Source organism: Theobroma cacao, chromosome 10 (genome assembly GCF_000208745.1).
Source record: "Theobroma cacao cultivar B97-61/B2 chromosome 10, Criollo_cocoa_genome_V2, whole genome shotgun sequence".
Classification (NCBI taxonomy): domain Eukaryota; kingdom Viridiplantae; phylum Streptophyta; class Magnoliopsida; order Malvales; family Malvaceae; genus Theobroma; species Theobroma cacao.
In genome coordinates this window covers 3,704,081-3,720,729 of record NC_030859.1, presented here as the reverse complement: position 1 = coordinate 3,720,729, position 16,649 = coordinate 3,704,081, and the positions used below count along the sequence as shown (strand labels likewise).

Here is a 16,649-nt window from a genome sequence, read left to right as displayed (position 1 = left end):
AAGTCAATGTTGGAAGCTATGGTTTCGGACAGAAAAAGATACTTTTAACTGTCCCATTCAGTACCAGAGAGAGAAAGAGAGAGAGAGAGAGATTATGAAGAAGAAAATTTCTCTTTCTGCATCTTTTATTCTCTCCATTGATTTTGCCAAAACATGTCTGGTACAAGAAAGGAACACAAAAGGGAACACAGAACAACTGAGAACATTGTTGAACACAAATGAATTACACTATGCAGAATGGCAGTCGCTTAAGTTACAACAAGGATAAAAGTATCAGCAAAACACATCTGTTGATGAAGAAGGCCTCGCCACCTGAAGAGAAACTGGATCCCATTCAACATCTTTGCTGCAATAACCATTTTTTACCGCAACGACTTCAAACTGGCTTGCATCACCGACAGAAACAGAGGATTCCTCAATACCTAATCGTTTCGCTGCTACTGCTTTCATTCGATATCGTTCTGCCCTAGAGCCGATAACCTGTCCTAATACAGATGCTGCAATGGTGAATGCCATTGCTGTCTTGGGCATCAACACAGATTTCCTAAGCATGGCTATGAATGGAACAGCTGCATGGATAGCCACAAACCAAGATGGTGAGAACTTTTCAGTGTGTTCCCTCCATATCCCTAAAGGAACATTTGCTGCCATGCCTAACATCCCAATCACCAGCACTTTTGTGGGTAAGGATTGAGGGCGTAGGTTCTTGGCAAAAGCAGTTTGTGCTAGTGCTGCCCGGGCTGCAACCACTGCTGGGGGGCACCGGAATTTCATCCCTGGAGGTGGCTGAAAAACCTTTGCGACAAGTGGCAAAACACCACTAACTGCCCTATACGACTTTGCAATTGGACAGTTCCCATTTTGTAGCCATTCATTGCCCAATGCTTCATGATTGGAATTTCCTCCCTGAAACACCAGCACAAAAATATGTAAACAAAGGAATGCTTCAAAATAAATAATCCAAAATCTTTATGACATTTGGTGATTGTTTTAAGTTTAAAGCCCTAGGTCTGAAGTCCAAACTACTGTCGAAAAATAAATGGATACACACTTTCAATTACCTGTGAAGAAGACTCTTTCTTGGATGGTTTTGATTTTCCTTTTTGATTGTTCCACTTATTAGAAAATGCATCAAAACTGAAAGGCCCTCCCGGTCCAAAGGATGAGAGGCTAATGGTGGCTGCCCTTGCAGCCAAAGGATTGAACTTGGGTGGAGTTGTTTCAGGCTCTGTTTTCTCAGTGCGAAAGGAAGATCGTTCAGACAGTGGAACTACTCCATCACGTCCATGGAAAAGCCTGAATGCCATGTCAAAATTGGGTCCATCTTCAAAAATTGGACCTTTGGCTCCTCGTACCTGAGAGGTAGAAGTGGAAACATAATGAGAAGTTGAGTAAAACACATGAAGCAAGAAGCACAATGCTCACGATAGACACAACAGTCTAAAAGAAATATAATCTTACTGGCATGGGGAAAGGCATGGCTGATGAGAAGGAAAAGTTAGTCGGCTCATTAATGTTTCTCAAAAATGGACATCTGAGAATGTCCATTTGGGAAGATGCAGAATCCTCATTTAGGCCTCTGAGGAAAAAATCCATTGTGGAGGTGACCTGCACAAAAACATAAAATTGTTTAAGCAAGGTGCTAGGAGTAAGAAGGTCTGTCTCACTAAATATTGAACTGAAACATCAAGAAGTTAACAATCAACATCAAAATGATCAAACTCTAGAAAATCAACAGTTAATGTTAATAATCAGAGAACAACTATACATCATAAGAACAAGAGCCATGTATCTAAACAACTTCAATTTATCTATAATGACGTCCAAGATAGATTCTAGACATCATAAAAACAAATAGAAAGGAGTAAACCCCCTATGATTATATCTCTTAACATCAAAGGAGCAATGTACTCATAAATCAGGACCATACAAAACCAGCCATACTACAAGCCGAAATCAGTTGATCACAAATTGAAATCGAACATGTCAGATCAAATTGAGAAGTCAAGAATAAAGGAAAAATTGAAGCTTTTAAACAGCAACTATTGAAACAATACCAGATTTCCAACCCCAACTTATCAACCACATGGAATTCGCTAAAGCACTCATAAATGAATACCAAAGGTTGCAAATCCACCCAAGAAAGTAAAATCAAACATGTTTAATCGAGTCAAAGCAGTGGAGAAAAAAGAAAAAACAACTGAAGCTTTTAAACAGCAGATTAACCAATTACTCTTTCAAAGACTTAATAATTACCATGAAGATCAAATAACAAAAACCAATAAAGTATATAATAGAGATCTTAAAAACCCAATTACAAGAAAAACCATGGATTTCTTTAAAAAAAAACTGAAATGGACCTTAAAAAAAGAAACCCAGAAATTACTACAAAAACGAAATCCCTGATAACAAACATAAAACCCAACAAAAAAATTGAACTTAAACCCCAAAAAAAATGATAAAAAAAATAAAGAAAACAGTAGAAACCATGGGAAAAAAGGATCAACCAAGTAAAGCTAATCAAACCAAAAATCTAAAGCAAACCATCGAAGAATTCGAAAAGATAAACGATTAAAATCAATCGGAAGCTAAACAAAGGGCATTACAAGCAATAAAATTAAGGACAACCTATCACAAAAAACCCCCCCAAAAAACAAGAGAGAAAAACACCGTACCTTTCTGCAGATGGCAACGATCAAGGAGATTGAAAAAACCAAAGCAAAGAGAAGAGTCTTTGAGAGAGAAATGAAAGAATGGAAACAAAGAAAAGAATCAAAGGAGAGAGAGAGTTAGGTGGCAAACTGACAATGCGGTTCCAAAATAAAAATAAATAATGGTAATTCCACAATAATTCGTGAAGACAGAAAGAGAAAGAGATACAGGGGAAACGACGCCGTGGTAAGCACACGCCTTTTGGGGGAAGGGTGGATATGGTAAAAAGACGCCACAGTGGTGGAGTTTTTCATTTTTTGAGTCAACGGACGCGTGTGGCAGCCATAGTTGATAGTTGGAATTGCCCATTCTGGAAATTAATTTATTAATATATCCGAATTTCCCTTTTTTTTTTTTTCTTTTTCCCATAAAATACGATTGCAAGCTGTACAGGCAAAAAGTTCAAAATGGTAGAGAAGGAAATATATTTTTAAAATCAAGTGAATATTTGATAAATAACTAAAAACAAGGGGAGGGGAAGCAGCGTGCATGTTGCATTTTGAAGATTTCCTTTCCCCATATTTTTTATTTTACAATATAATCATTTTCACTAATGCATTTATACATCAATGAAACATTATACGTACAAAAAAAATCTCTAAATGATTTAAAAAATTAAATAAATTTTTATTTTTTGTTATATTAAATTAAATTCTTATATTTTTATCTTAAATTAAATAAAATTTTATAACTACATTTTTGTGCCAATGACATGACATTTTCACTAGTGCATGCATATATATATATATATGAGCTTAATTGAGTTTTGAATTTGACATTCTATATCTCATCATATGGAAATTGTCCATAAACAAAGACTTTTCCACATTGTCTGAGTACAAAGAAATTCAATGTTTTTATTTTGATTAAATTGGAAAACTAGTTTTCTTTAAAAAAAAAATAATAATGAGAAAGTCCGACAAAGATTTTTAATATAACAAAGTCAACATTTCACATGAAATGCCCAAGGGGGCATTTAAGAATAAGTTTTTGGTGAGACAGAAATTCTAAATTTCATTTTGTTAGAAAATAAATTAAATACAAACTTCTTTTTATTCTGTTTTTTTTTTTATTTTTATAACTAGAAGCCTAACAGGTAAAGAAGTCACCCATTTCCTTTAAAATGAGAAGACAGCTTTGTTGTCATCACCATTGTTTTGTCTTGCTCTTATCTCATATGTAAGAGAGGGTTAGGTACGTTTTAGTTCACCCAAAACCTGACCTATTCTAAAGTTGGGATCAGGTAGAGGAAAGATGAGGTCCCCCTCCCCCTTCTTCCTTCCATCTCAATCTCTACTGCATCTACAATGGAGTATTAATATCAAAAATGAAGTACCAAATTCAGTTTAACAAATCATTTATTTTGATTGGTATTCTTCAGTTACCTTCAATCTTGAACAAAGTCAACGCCATTGCTCAATGATGAAGATATTAATGATCTCTTTACCCAAGAAAAAAAAAAAATCACCCACACATCTTATCCTCAATCATCTGAAAAATGTTTAGCATTCCATCAAAAAGACAAAACAGAGTTAAAAAATTTCACATATTTACATCAAAAAGCATAGAACAAATCAATGCTCTATCTCATGATGAAAAGATATAATTCCAAACTGCAAATAGGACTCTAAAATGCTTGAGCCAAGTTGGGGAAATGACAAAAAATGGCAGCATTTACTTTGCTCTGTGGGAAGCATGTACTAAAAGGGAGAATCAAATGTTCTTTGGTTATTTCTTGACTCTTCACTGGCATTGAAGAATTGGAGAATAATACTCAATTCTGTTTGAAATGAAGGGATCAAGGAAGTAGTTTAGGGACAAGCAAAAGGCAAATAAAAATCAGCTGATGATACTCTTTCTAAAGTAGCTGATCGGCATAGGAAGTTTACTTAAGGGTTAGTATCGTTGCTTGCTTTCTTGTATTCTGGCTTCAGCTCATATGATCCTTGATTAGTTCCCTTGTTGTTGTAGACACAGAGGTCTTTAAGTATATCTTTCAGGAATTGCTTCAGAGAGAGTTCAAAGAAGAATCAGAAAACTGTCAACTTTTGGCCCAAAGGCAATTAAAAAACCAGATAGGTTGTATAGCCAACAAAGATCAAGCTTGTGGCATTTATGCTTAGAGTCAATAACAGTTCATCTTTCAAATACCATGATTGGTGGAAGAAAGTATGGCAAACCCTGATTCGCTGAATTTTAAGTTTGCAGAGTGACAATCCATGTAGCACATATCTTAAAAAATTTCAAGCAATATAAGTTCACAGAAGTTGTACCTTCTTCATGTCTAGAACATCAGATCTTTATTTAATCCTAGAAAAAATTTTGATGGATTAACTCTTAATCTAATGAAATCACCTTTATTTTATGAAGTCTGATTTCTTTTAACCTTATTTGATGTTTTCACTTTTCTACTCTTTGTCCATGGCTAAACAGACCTCATAGATGTGATCTTCTTTCTGTTTGATTATATACATGGGAGTTATCAATCAGCATTTTCTCAATCAGATGTCTATCCCTGCTAGAATAAGGAAATAAATTTAGGTTCGTTATTCTACCCAAGACTATATTCATTCTTAATATAATGTCTTTAGCACCATTTTTTCTTAATCACTATATCTTCTGAACCATTTGTCCAAATCCTTTTTAATTTTGAAAGCAGGATTAGCTAATTGATAGGTACAGCATTAAAGTTCTCAAAGTTACCAATAAGCATTGAGTAGGAATAATTGTTTAAGAAACATACTTCAGGTTGGTCTGTCTCTTGAATCAGTTGTCTTAAAGTCCAATTCGGTTGCCTTTCAAAGAGCTTAAACATAATATCTTCCATCTCTCCACGATCCCTCCTTGTTCTTTTCGTCTCTGATGTCTTGGTAGGTGTCTTCTTCTTTTCCTATTGCAAACACATCAGCTCTCCTCATACAAATGGCGGACAGATTATAAATATATTCTGATTGCATATATGAGAGCAAAAAGAAACAGGGTCCCCAGGAAAAGAAATCAGTGAAAAACATAATATTCACTTGAGAAAATTTTACATGAAATGAAAGTAATCATATGTACATTGAATACAGTAGCAATCATCATCCCTGGCATAGGCCTCATGTGAGTACCGTTATCATTATCGATGACCTGAAATGTAGAATAAGGGGAAAATTAGCGGAAAAGTTAAGGAATGTGGAATGTGGGGGAAATAATAAAGCCAAAAAAAAAAAAAAACCATATAGGAAGCATGGACATAAATATACAAAGTAATTACAAGGACCTGTATCTGTCTGGATTTGGTCATATATTTATTAGTCCTTTCACGGCAGAGTTTCCCATAGTTCTCAATGTTTTCATCATGAGGTCTCATGTCAAACTTGTTTAGTATTTTTCCCTCAACAGAAAGCTTTCCTGCAAGACAAGATGAATTCATAAACATGAGAGCAACAATGTTTCTCAATGTTAGAAATCTCCATCCTGAGTTAATAATAGAAAATTCTAGATATCTTCACTCGCTAACCAGATCTTTATTGAAGCAGCAGTAAATTATTGGCCAAGTCTTCATGCACAAGTTTTGTGTATTAACAGGTCAAACCTATGATCTATTGAAGATTCAAAAGATTCTCAGTTATGTGAACTAATAACATATGCAAGCAGAGCTAATATTTAAAAATAGAAGTGTCTCAAGTTGGCAACTTGAACCGGTACCATATTCAGGTTTCTTGTTTGAAACCACTTTAATTCAGTTTAATCTCAAGCAGTTAATAGTATGACACAATTTCAGAATCTAGTCTGCTAATAAGCCAATAGAATGGTGTATCACTCAGATTTTATGCATGAGCAGTATATCAAGAGTCCTGCAAGAATGTTCTTTTAACATTACATAGTCATAATAGAAATGGTTTAAGTCCAAAAGAATAATCCTTCGTAGTTGGAAAGAGTGATGAGATGGTATGACACTGTTAGAGGTCGATAATTCAATTCTGTGTCAAGGATAATGGTTTCTGGGCAGCTGACCCTTTGTTTTCTCCTCTTAGAAGAAATAGGAGATTGGAGGCCCCTTCCCAATGTATACTGTAGACCATGTTAGGATTTCTCATTTACCCTTACTGGCCAGCAGCCTATGTTTCATTCACTAGAAAGACAACACATCACAGCACCACAATTACCCCATTAATAACAGTGGAATTAAAACATCCCCACTTCCACGTAAAGAGTATGGAACAAAACTAGATAAAAAATATCTCAGAAATAGATATCATGTAACTACAAATGACAAACTTACTTGTAGAAGCACTTCAACCATGCCAAGTGAAGTATAAGGCTAGTGTATCCTGGAATGAAATATGCTTACCTTGGGATGACTCAGAAAACACAGACATTGGAACAAGGTCTTTTGACATTTCCATGGAATAACGCTTGGGTACATCTCGAATTTCTGTGCCAACCAATTCCATGGTAAACTGAGGTTCAGAAAACAACTTATATAAGACAGAAGGTAATAAAAGCATTATTACTCTCAGGCAAAATAAAAACCCATCCCACCCGTGCTCTGCCAACGAGGAAAAAAGGGAAAAGAAAGGGTGAGAAAAACTCAATCTGTCACAATGGATTGACAAGTTCTGCACAACAGCAGAAAACAAGACGGGAATATGAACAAGTTAAACTTCATAGCAAAAACTGTGGGCTTGCAGGTAAAACAATGTTAGGAGAAACACAGGGACCTAAAAGCATGAAACACCTGGCAAAAGTAAACACAAGAGCTACCTAATTCCATTCTGATAATCCTTCAAGTTGAGGGCTAAATTCATTTTTTGCGATTCCCTATAATTTTACAACAGCTGAGAATCAAACTTAATCGCTGTGATTCAAACCCTCCATTAAAAAGCTATGACTTCATTTAACTTCATTTACCGAGGTAAGGAAAATTACATGCTTCCAGAAAGATATTTTTCATTCCTCAAGTGAAACAAAATTAATAACGAAACATGAGCAATGAGTAAACCAAAGCCAAAAATACCACAGGGAATGAGAACCCATTAACTAAGAACTCAATGATAATAATGTTGCTTAAAACAGCAAAACTATATATATATATATATCAAAATGAAATTGAAAAGTTGCACAACTTTGTTTGAAAACTCTTAAGACTTGAGGGCTAAGCTCTTTGTTATGATTCCTCATGGTTTTTGTCCAAGCTCTCAATCATTAAATTTCTATAAGATCATCGCTTGGATCCTTCACCCACTTCAGGAACTAAATTATAATTTCAGCTAACTTTCAACAACAAAGACTGTCATAACTTCCCCTGAATGTTATGGCTTCAACTAACTTCATTACTATGGCTACTGTCATCCCATCTCTTATCACCAGAATCATCATAGAACAAAAATTCACCACCCTATTAACTCACTAACTCTGCAAGCAAGCAATTTGTAGTGGATGAAAATAAAGATTCAACCAAGTCAACATATCTGCAAAGTAACCAAAAGACGAAATAAAAAGAATTTGCTTACCACATTCCTAAAAGATAAGAACAAAAACATAGTAAAATTTCAAAACTTCATCACAATTCATAAGCCAAAGAAAAATTGTTATTTTATTTCCCAGTGTAAAGAAAGATAAACAAGAAAAGAACAAAAAAGGAAGACCACGAGCACGCCAAAAAGAACCACAACTTAAAGCCTCCATTAAACCATAATAAAAATCCTAAAAAAATTCAAATACCCACTAAGGAAAAAAAAGAATGAATGCAATGAACAAGCCAAAAACATTAAAAAAGCCTTAAAAGTTTAAGACCCCATATTAACAAAAAAATCCCCTAAACATAAGATAAAGAGAAATAGAAAAAAATAATAAATACCCAACAAGGAAAAACAAATGCATGCAACGAAACAAACCCAAAGAAATCACCACAATGCAAAAGAAATAATGAAAAATGCAAAATGGCTTTTGGGGGAAAAGAAAAACCTGAGGAGAAGAAGAGTCATTATCATCATTGGAAACGCGAGGGTCAATGGAAAGAATAACTTTGGCAACAGCTTGAGGTGTAGGAGGAGAAGAAGAAGTGGAAATGGAAGAGGGCTGGGGGGTCTTGAAAGAGCGTGAAACCAATGCAGGGCACTTCATTAACCACATTGATCTTTCAGCTTTGCTTGTTTCTAGATAGCTATCCTTGTTTTCCATGGATGTAAGGGAAAAGACAAGGGAAAGGAAAGGAAAAGGAAGGGAAAGAGAGGAGGGAAATGGCTTTTGCTTTTTGGGTTAGAAAGGGAAAAGGGGAAAGAAACGGTTTCTTAATTTTGTTTAACAAACTTGTTATCCCTGAGGGAGGGTTTATATAGGGAGTTGGACTGGGAAGATCTTTTGCTCCTATTTTTTTTTTTCTTCTAATTTTTTTCTTGAATAATAAATAAAATAAATAGATAAAACTGTTATGTCGTTTAACTTTTTAAATTCTTATAAATGTTTGATTTTGCATAAATCCCTTTAATAATTTAAGAAATTTGCAATAATAAGGACATTATTAAATTTAAAATTGAGGATATTTATATTTGAGAAAATGATGGAAATAGAATGTCATACTTGGGTTAAGCCACCATTTTAGTCCAAAGGAAATCAATGAAAGAAAATGTAAATACATTAGGAAATTGCCAGTAAACATTTTTGAGTGCTTGAAACCTGACAACAATGTCTGTTCTTTGAATGTTGATGCAACAAAGAAGAAAATGTTGACAGCTTTAGGCTAGACAGCAAATCCCCATCCTTCCTAATAAATTTAATTCAAAAATATATAAACTTCCATGAATAATAGAACAAATTAATATATTTTAATGAAAATTTTAGACAGTGAGCTGTAATTAAGGTCATTGACTCATTTCTTGTAGCCCAAAAAGAGTCATTGGTCATCTGGTTTAGCCTGAAACTCTTCTACTGTATAAAAGCACTTCAATAACACAAATAGTATTGGCTTTCAAGGATGCAACATTGGACTGCCTTGCTTTCTTATTTGGGTAGGCCAAATGCCGAAAAGCCTAACTTAGATTCAATATGGCAGTTCCTTCCAATCAAGTAACATGGCTAAAAATAGAAAGTTATATCCATACAAGGAAATCCACCAGCCAAAGAAAATGTTCTTATAATACAATAATTGCTGAGAGGATGCATATTATTACACTCAAGATATCAAAATGTGCACTGCCATCTTCGGTGACTTCTCTCGACAAGAAGAGACAAAAGGCGGTATAATCATAAGATCATAATCACAAAATGCATTAGTAGTTGGTTAAATATGTTTACATTTAAACAGCTACAGTATCAGAGCTGTTTCCTCCGGTGGAGCTCTGCTTCCTCTCTGCTTGAAGTGATCGGCACAATGATTCAAGTTTTTCCTTCTGGTTCTTTGTCTTCTCCAATTGTTTTTTCAATCTCTCACGCTGCTCGAGCAAAGACAAAAGTAAGTGCTAGATACCCCTCTTTCATGATATATATAATAATTCTAAAGAATGAAAGCTTAAAATGACATGTCAACCTATACCTCTTCCACAAGTTCTATGAGAGTAACATCTGATTTGTCACATTTGCTCTTCAAGAATACATTTTCCTTCTTGAGTTCCTTGATTGATTTTGCCATCTAATTTTTTATATACATGGGAAAAAAATTGTTGGTAACTTGAACAGAATACAAAATGCAACATTGTAAAGTGGAGCAATAGGAAAGCCAAAAAGTAGTGCTTTGAGGAAAATGTTCCTCTCAAAGATAAAAGGCACATGTACCTTTTCAATCTCTTGCTTAAATGTTTCAAAGACCTCATTGCTCTTTAACAAAGCATCCTGCAAAATAAAGTAGAAGTTTAAACATCATGAAGTTGATGAGATAGGTTAAAATATCAATGGCATTAACAAAAGACATGGAAGTACTAATCAGCCTTCAGCACTGCTGCATCTCAGAAGTCATGCAGAGGATGTCAGATGAGTGAAGTGCATTCAATAAAAAAGGTCCAAGTACATCCAAAGGAAAACACCTCAAACATGAAAACAGGTCACTTATTACTCACCTAGAAAGGTATTACAAAAGCATCCCACTACTATTCTGTCAATAATAGCACTTCAGGTAAACCTTCACTACTTTTCTGTCAACAATAGCACTAAGATTGTAGCCTTTTACTAACTTATGATACTATAATTTCAGCATTATGCAGTTGACAAAAAACCTTCCAATTAGTATAAAAAATAAGAGAAAAAGACCTCTTAACTGATGGATCCTGCGTCCAGCCATCCAAGACATATGATACAAGCACTCAAAATACAGAATATTCTATTCATCAACCTAAAAGAGAAAAGCTGCCAATAAAAGCAAGTTGATAAATGACATGGAAAGAATTCGACCTGAAACTGTTGGAATTTTTCTCCATCGGCTGTCAACTGCAAGCGTAAATTCTTTTCAGTCGCCAATAACTGTGACACTTGCTCTGCATATACTTTCATCTGCGCTTGTTCCTGGATCAATTTCTCTTCATGTTGTTTAATTTTCAAATCAGAAATCTGTAACTCTAGTGTTTTCTGCTTTAGCTGTGTTTCAAATATCCAAAACATAGAAGTAAGCTCACAGTCCTTGACAATAGAATTGATTAGCATTTCAAGATAGAAAACCTTAGCTACCAGGAATTCTAACCTATACCTTCTGAGCATATTGTTGTTCAGAGAGGGCATACTGATCAGCGAGCTGCTTCAACTTATTTCTCAACCTATACATGAGTCCAAAACATATTATGAATAATGAAAAGGATGACACCAAAACAATCTGTTAAATCAATAAACAATAGGGTGAGGGTGATGCTTTCCCAGATGGGCAAATTTTTTTTTGAAAATTTACGAACTATCCAATATATCCAAACTTCTAATCTAGAAAGAACAGAGGCCCACATTAAAAGATTCTCATTTTGGCAAACCCCCAAAGGACAAGAATGTGGCCCAGATGTAATTTGGTAGCTTTTAATGTATAGATGTTACCAAGCTCAAAGGGAACAAAAGTATAATAATTACACATGCATTCCCTGTCTCTTACATCTCATTCTCCTTCAGTTGAGATAGACATTCATCCTTCTGCTCTTCCAGCTTAATGCTCACATCCTATATGAGGAAAAAAAGATCAAGAAACTAATAGTAAAATATGTAACAAATGAAAAGAAAAACTAAAGTTTGGCTATGAAAATTAAAATTTCCAGAAAGTGATCTAGAATGTTGAGGAAGCATTTACATTTTGTACATGCCAAAATTGAAGAGTCAGAAGAATACACACACAACAGACAGAGAGAGAGAGGCGGCCAGGTGGAAGGGAGTCAATTCAAAGAGCAGAGATATGGCAGAACTGGAATATTCAACTATATAATTATTGTACATCTACAGTGATACATAAAATAGAAAATCATATGAATTATTCATCTACCGCAATATTTAGTTTACTTCAACTAATAGAATTGCAATGCTCTGCTGATAATGATGAGCGATGACTCACTTCACTTTACCATCTCTCTTGCTTTTGACGTATCATCTCCACTGACCTATGGTACATATATTTTAATCATGTAACCCCAAGTTTTGGGATCAATCATGCTTACTGGAAGAGTTGTATCACAAATTTCCTCTAATTATAGCTAAAACTGACGGGCTGTGACAAAGTTTAGCCTCTATTCCCATGAAGTAACATAACTAGAGACAGCTGGGCTAGTCAATATGCAAGTCAGCCCATCCACCATGATAACTTTCAAAATTGAAACAGGGAAATCAAACCTTGATTGCATCTTGGAACCTGGCTGATAAATCTAATCTTAAGTTTTGCCCTTCTGTTGATACCCGTTTGCATTCATCCTGTGACATCATGAGCAAGCCATCAGCACCTTCATAAAAGAAAGTCAGACAAATAAGCATCACTTTTTGTGTCAACCATGCAAACTATAATCATGAGAGTCGAAGATTTTACACAGATCATGATCAGATTATGACAATCACTGATCTCTTTAATATGCCAAAATGTTGAACAGACATTACAAACAGTAAAAATAAAGGAAAGTTGCTTTGCCTATTAATTAAATTTGTTATGGAGATCCACCATTAACTTGATCATGTGTATTCATAAAAAAGAAATTATTAAGTGAATGGCAGACACTTTTGAAAGAAACCAGAGGTTCACAAAAAGTTTAGCACAGCAAGCAATACTATAAAGTTAGTAAGAGCAACTTTACAAAGGAACCCAGTTAGAGCTATTATTTAATCCATTTTATAGTTGGTTGGGTGAAATTCAGAAAGTTCACGACCTGTGATAGCCACAAGGATGCAGCTTGTGCTATAACACTCAGGATACCTAAAACTGTGACAAAATATTCTTCCATTCCTTTTAACCACCAGAAGGAATCCTACGTTTCTGCAATTTAGAGCTTACTCCACCCCCACCCCCTCTTCTTATACTCTCTCAGAAATTTTGGGTGCATGGTATCTTTGATGGCTAGGTAACTGACCCAAATGAGAAAAATAAGGATATGAAAAGGAGATGAATTTCAAGGCCAATTGCACTCATAACAAAATTAAAAGGTCAACATATGAAGCACAAAGTGCATCAAGAACAAATACCAGCTGTGGAATGTAATCAATCAAAAAGAGATCAAGTATCTAAAGAAAAACACATACCATTAACATTTTGTTTTGACGTTGTAACTCCCTACAAAGTGATTCAAGCTTATCTCGAACAGCAATAGCTACGAAACAGGGCAAAAAAGAAAAGAAACAAAATTCAAGCTTCCTTGATGTTCAAGATATATGGAGACATTATAGAATAAATCAATTAGTAATATGTGCCTCTTGGGTATTTATATATCATAAAAGACTTTCTAAACTCTAAGTATTCACCAACGGCTTCTAAATTCAGCTGGTCAAAGTTTCCAAGGAAATGAACATATCTGGTTAAGACTGAAGTCAAACGACTTTTCTCCTCTTTACAACAAAAGAAGGAAAGAACCTGTAATTTTAATCTGTCACAGAAGTTATACAGGATGTTAAAATTAAATGGAAGTCCTTGAAGGCAACAGTACTGCACCACAGCAAGATTGTTAAAGTCATTCTGGAGAGATCACAGCAATAGTCATCTCCAATCACATTCCAGGGGAAACCAAAGTGACCAATAGAACTAACTGTTTTCATTTTTGTTCTTTAGTGCTCACATCTTAACTAAAGAGAGAAATCATATCTGGTAATTTTCTTTTTTTAATTTCTGACACCAAACATTCAGAAACTGCATGTTAGTTCTAATTAGTTGATTAAACAAGAGCAGATTCACTTAGTAAAATGTGATATACAAAGATAGAACTGAGCTTTAAGCACGAGAGGAGGGAACAGCTCCCCCTTGAAGCTATAGCATTTGGCTGGACAAGTATCACTCTTAGCAACATAAAAATTAACTTCACATCAAAACAAATCGGAGTATTAAGATGAACTGAAAAATTTGACAGTCTTCGGTAATTAGACCAATATATTCATCACATCAAATTATAGTGACCTTTTGGACATCATAAATGTTATTTCAACTTACCTGCATCTCTTTCTGCAAGAACTTGTTGATATTTCAAAGAGAACTCAAGAAATTCCTTTTCTGTTTTGACTGTACGTTTTGCATTCTTGCGTTTGGTTTCAGTGGTTTCCTGAGAAATAATAGTCCAAGTAATTAAGACTGCAGTGAGTTCAATTTATTTAGATGAAACTGATGTAAAATAAGCATATGAAAGTACCTCAAAATAAACTGAACCTAATTCTACAGACTGACTGAGACAATTTGTGAAATAGATTAACAAAGTGAACAGTCAAATGCTTAAAACTGCTTATCTCATGAACCAAACAAGTAAATTTTTCTCCTGGAATAATACATTATTTTAATCATCAGTAATTGATATAAAGATTATCATCCATCCAAGGCTTTTACCTAGTGAAATATTACTAACAGCCTATGGAGAAAAAAGAACAGAAAAGATGCTTTCCTTATAAATAACTATCAGCACTTCTTTGAACCTTAGAAATAACCACTACTCAACTCATGCATTTATAATTCTCATACAGGACCCTACCTACTAGCATAGGAATTTGAAAGAACAGTCAAGTACTATGATCTACTAACTGGTTTTTTATTTTTCACCAAATCGACACTTTCCGATGAAGATGTTTCCTTCAAATTAGTTTCTGATCCTCCTTCAACTGCTGCAAAAAACAACAACGAATGAGCACTAAAAAACCTAAAAACTACCCGCATTTCATATGTGAAATTTTAAAAAATAAACAAACAAAACAAAATTTGAGAAACAAATTCGAAGTTAAGAAAAATTACTTCTCTCCGTACTTTGACACTCCCCTTTAACTTCTCCTTTCACCTCACTGCATTCTGCCTCCCCAACTGCAGCAGCCTCAGGAACAGAATTACTGGACTCATTACTGACTAACTTACCTTCTACAGAATCCAAAGAACCATCAAAACCATCCACTTCAGACAATGCCACAGGAAAAGTTCTCTGCTTTTGGCCCTTGCTTGCTCCAAACTCAGCGGAAACTAGATCATCTTCTCTATAGTCAGGCTGCAAAGGCTTTTCTTGTTCCAAAATTGGAGTTTTTGGAGCCAAACGCTCTGAAGGACTCTCAACAAAGCCATCTGGCAGTGAATCCACTTCAGGAAGCTGATTTGCTTCTGGGTTTTCCATTTTCTACCCCAAAAACAAAAAAAGACAAACTCACTTTTAACCCTTATTAAACAAAAATAAAGAAAACCCAGATCAAAAAACATCTGAGTTTTCATTATAAATAGGTAAAAGTTCAATCTTTATTATGCCAAGGTTTTATCAAGATTCCAACTTTTCAAACTAGGGGTCAAAAGGAAAAAAAGATGAAAAAAGAAATTAAATTCATTAACTTTGAAGGGATGAAATAAGAGATAGATTACCAGATATGAAGATGAAGAGAAGAATAAACTAAAACCCTTTTAAGGTTTTGCCGTTTGGTTGATCTTTGCCTGTATTCCTTCACTGTTGCCTTTATGTGCGTGTGTGTGTTGAAGTGAAAGTGAGAGAAGCTGCAAAATTGAACTGATTTGTCTCTTGTCGTGGGTTTTTTTCTAATAACGTATTTTTTTATAGAAATTTTTAATTTTTTTTTTCTGAGGCTTGTATTTAAATATTTCTTTGGGTAATTATTATATAAAATATTGTTGCAGTAGTTTTATTTTTTAAAAAAAATTAAATAATTTACATTTTTATAATAAATGTAAAAGTAACATGTATTTGGCTTCATTATTCATAAATTTTAAAATATTTTTTAATCAAATGAAAATTTTTCTGTTTTGGAGTTGTCAGCAATATATTTATATCTAATTATTTATGAAAAAAATTATACACTGTTCTTGCCTTTGGCCCTTTAAAATAAATCCCATATTAGGAGCCAAAACTTCAAAGCAAATAAGTTTATGTGACTCCAAATATTACAATTATTATTTGGATCTTTTCCTTAATCTCTTTTTGCTCATTTGAGCTTTGTTTTTGGTTAATATTTTTATTATTTGTTTTTTTCTTATTTTTATTTATTTAATTTAAAAATAAAAATACCCATCAAATGAAATGTTAAAACTCCAAACCATAACTTTCGAAAACTTTTAAAAAGATTCAAATTTTTGATCTCAGCGACTTGATTTCAAAAAAAATTACTACAAAAAAACTTGACATAACACAACTAAAATCACAAAATTTTAAATTATAATAAATAGTTATAATTATTCCAATATTTAAATTGAAATCTAAAATTTTTTTTTGAAAAAAAACTTATGTAATTGAAAATTTATGATTATAATTAAACCACCTCCAGATTTCTTAATAATTCTAATAAAACCAAATGGTTTCTTCAGAGCTCGCACTTTCATTCTAACTTAA

At 34.0% G+C, this 16,649-nt stretch overlaps 3 protein-coding genes across 4 annotated transcripts; all 3 read right to left on the bottom strand.

Moving 5' to 3' along the window:
• LOC18586362 lies at window positions 93–2,980 on the bottom strand. Its single transcript, XM_007009721.2, has 4 exons — window positions 2,676–2,980; window positions 1,462–1,608; window positions 1,062–1,355; window positions 93–906 (listed from the first exon to the last, which is right to left on the bottom strand). Exons 2-4 carry the CDS (start codon window positions 1,594–1,596, stop codon window positions 274–276), a joined length of 1,062 nt encoding a protein of 353 aa, XP_007009783.2. The 5' UTR covers window positions 1,597–1,608; window positions 2,676–2,980; the 3' UTR covers window positions 93–273.
• LOC18586361 (general transcription factor IIF subunit 2) lies at window positions 4,169–8,992 on the bottom strand. The gene is made up of 6 exons (XM_007009717.2): window positions 8,665–8,992; window positions 7,049–7,157; window positions 5,975–6,105; window positions 5,773–5,841; window positions 5,456–5,602; window positions 4,169–4,718 (listed from the first exon to the last, which is right to left on the bottom strand). Exons 1-6 carry the CDS (start codon window positions 8,878–8,880, stop codon window positions 4,602–4,604), a joined length of 789 nt encoding a protein of 262 aa, XP_007009779.2. The 5' UTR covers window positions 8,881–8,992; the 3' UTR covers window positions 4,169–4,601.
• On the bottom strand, window positions 9,661–15,850 carry LOC18586360 (beta-taxilin). 2 transcript variants are annotated; one of them, XM_007009714.2, is made up of 12 exons: window positions 15,671–15,850; window positions 15,065–15,434; window positions 14,858–14,937; window positions 14,279–14,387; window positions 13,381–13,448; window positions 12,487–12,564; window positions 11,762–11,826; window positions 11,375–11,441; window positions 11,083–11,265; window positions 10,471–10,527; window positions 10,232–10,327; window positions 9,661–10,130 (listed from the first exon to the last, which is right to left on the bottom strand). In XM_007009714.2, exons 2-12 carry the CDS (start codon window positions 15,429–15,431, stop codon window positions 9,996–9,998), a joined length of 1,305 nt encoding a protein of 434 aa, XP_007009776.2. In that variant the 5' UTR covers window positions 15,432–15,434; window positions 15,671–15,850; the 3' UTR covers window positions 9,661–9,995. The 2 variants fall into 2 exon arrangements, with proteins under 2 accessions (XP_007009776.2, XP_017984670.1); XM_018129181.1 differs by having other exon boundaries at window positions 14,858–14,934.

What these genes read in the sequence shown, in the direction of transcription:
- LOC18586362 (XM_007009721.2), bottom strand. Translation starts at nt 1,596, where the DNA reads ATGGATTTTTTCCTCAGAGGCCTAAATGAGGATTCTGCATCTTCCCAA. An exon ending in CCATGCCTTTCCCCATGCCA is followed by an intron (nt 1,356 to 1,461) that starts GTAAGATTATAT and finishes TCTACCTCTCAG; the next exon opens with GTACGAGGAGCCAAAGGTCC. An exon ending in AGAAAGAGTCTTCTTCACAG is followed by an intron (nt 907 to 1,061) that starts GTAATTGAAAGT and finishes CTGGTGTTTCAG; the next exon opens with GGAGGAAATTCCAATCATGA.
- LOC18586361 (XM_007009717.2), bottom strand. Translation starts at nt 8,880, where the DNA reads ATGGAAAACAAGGATAGCTATCTAGAAACAAGCAAAGCTGAAAGATCA. An exon ending in ATGACTCTTCTTCTCCTCAG is followed by an intron (nt 7,158 to 8,664) that starts GTTTTTCTTTTC and finishes TCTGAACCTCAG; the next exon opens with TTTACCATGGAATTGGTTGG. An exon ending in AAGAGACAGACCAACCTGAA is followed by an intron (nt 4,719 to 5,455) that starts GTATGTTTCTTA and finishes CTCTCTCTGAAG; the next exon opens with CAATTCCTGAAAGATATACT.
- LOC18586360 (XM_007009714.2), bottom strand. Translation starts at nt 15,431, where the DNA reads ATGGAAAACCCAGAAGCAAATCAGCTTCCTGAAGTGGATTCACTGCCA. An exon ending in GTGTCAAAGTACGGAGAGAA is followed by an intron (nt 14,938 to 15,064) that starts GTAATTTTTCTT and finishes TGTTTTTTGCAG; the next exon opens with CAGTTGAAGGAGGATCAGAA. An exon ending in TCTTGCAGAAAGAGATGCAG is followed by an intron (nt 13,449 to 14,278) that starts GTAAGTTGAAAT and finishes CCTGTTTCGTAG; the next exon opens with CTATTGCTGTTCGAGATAAG.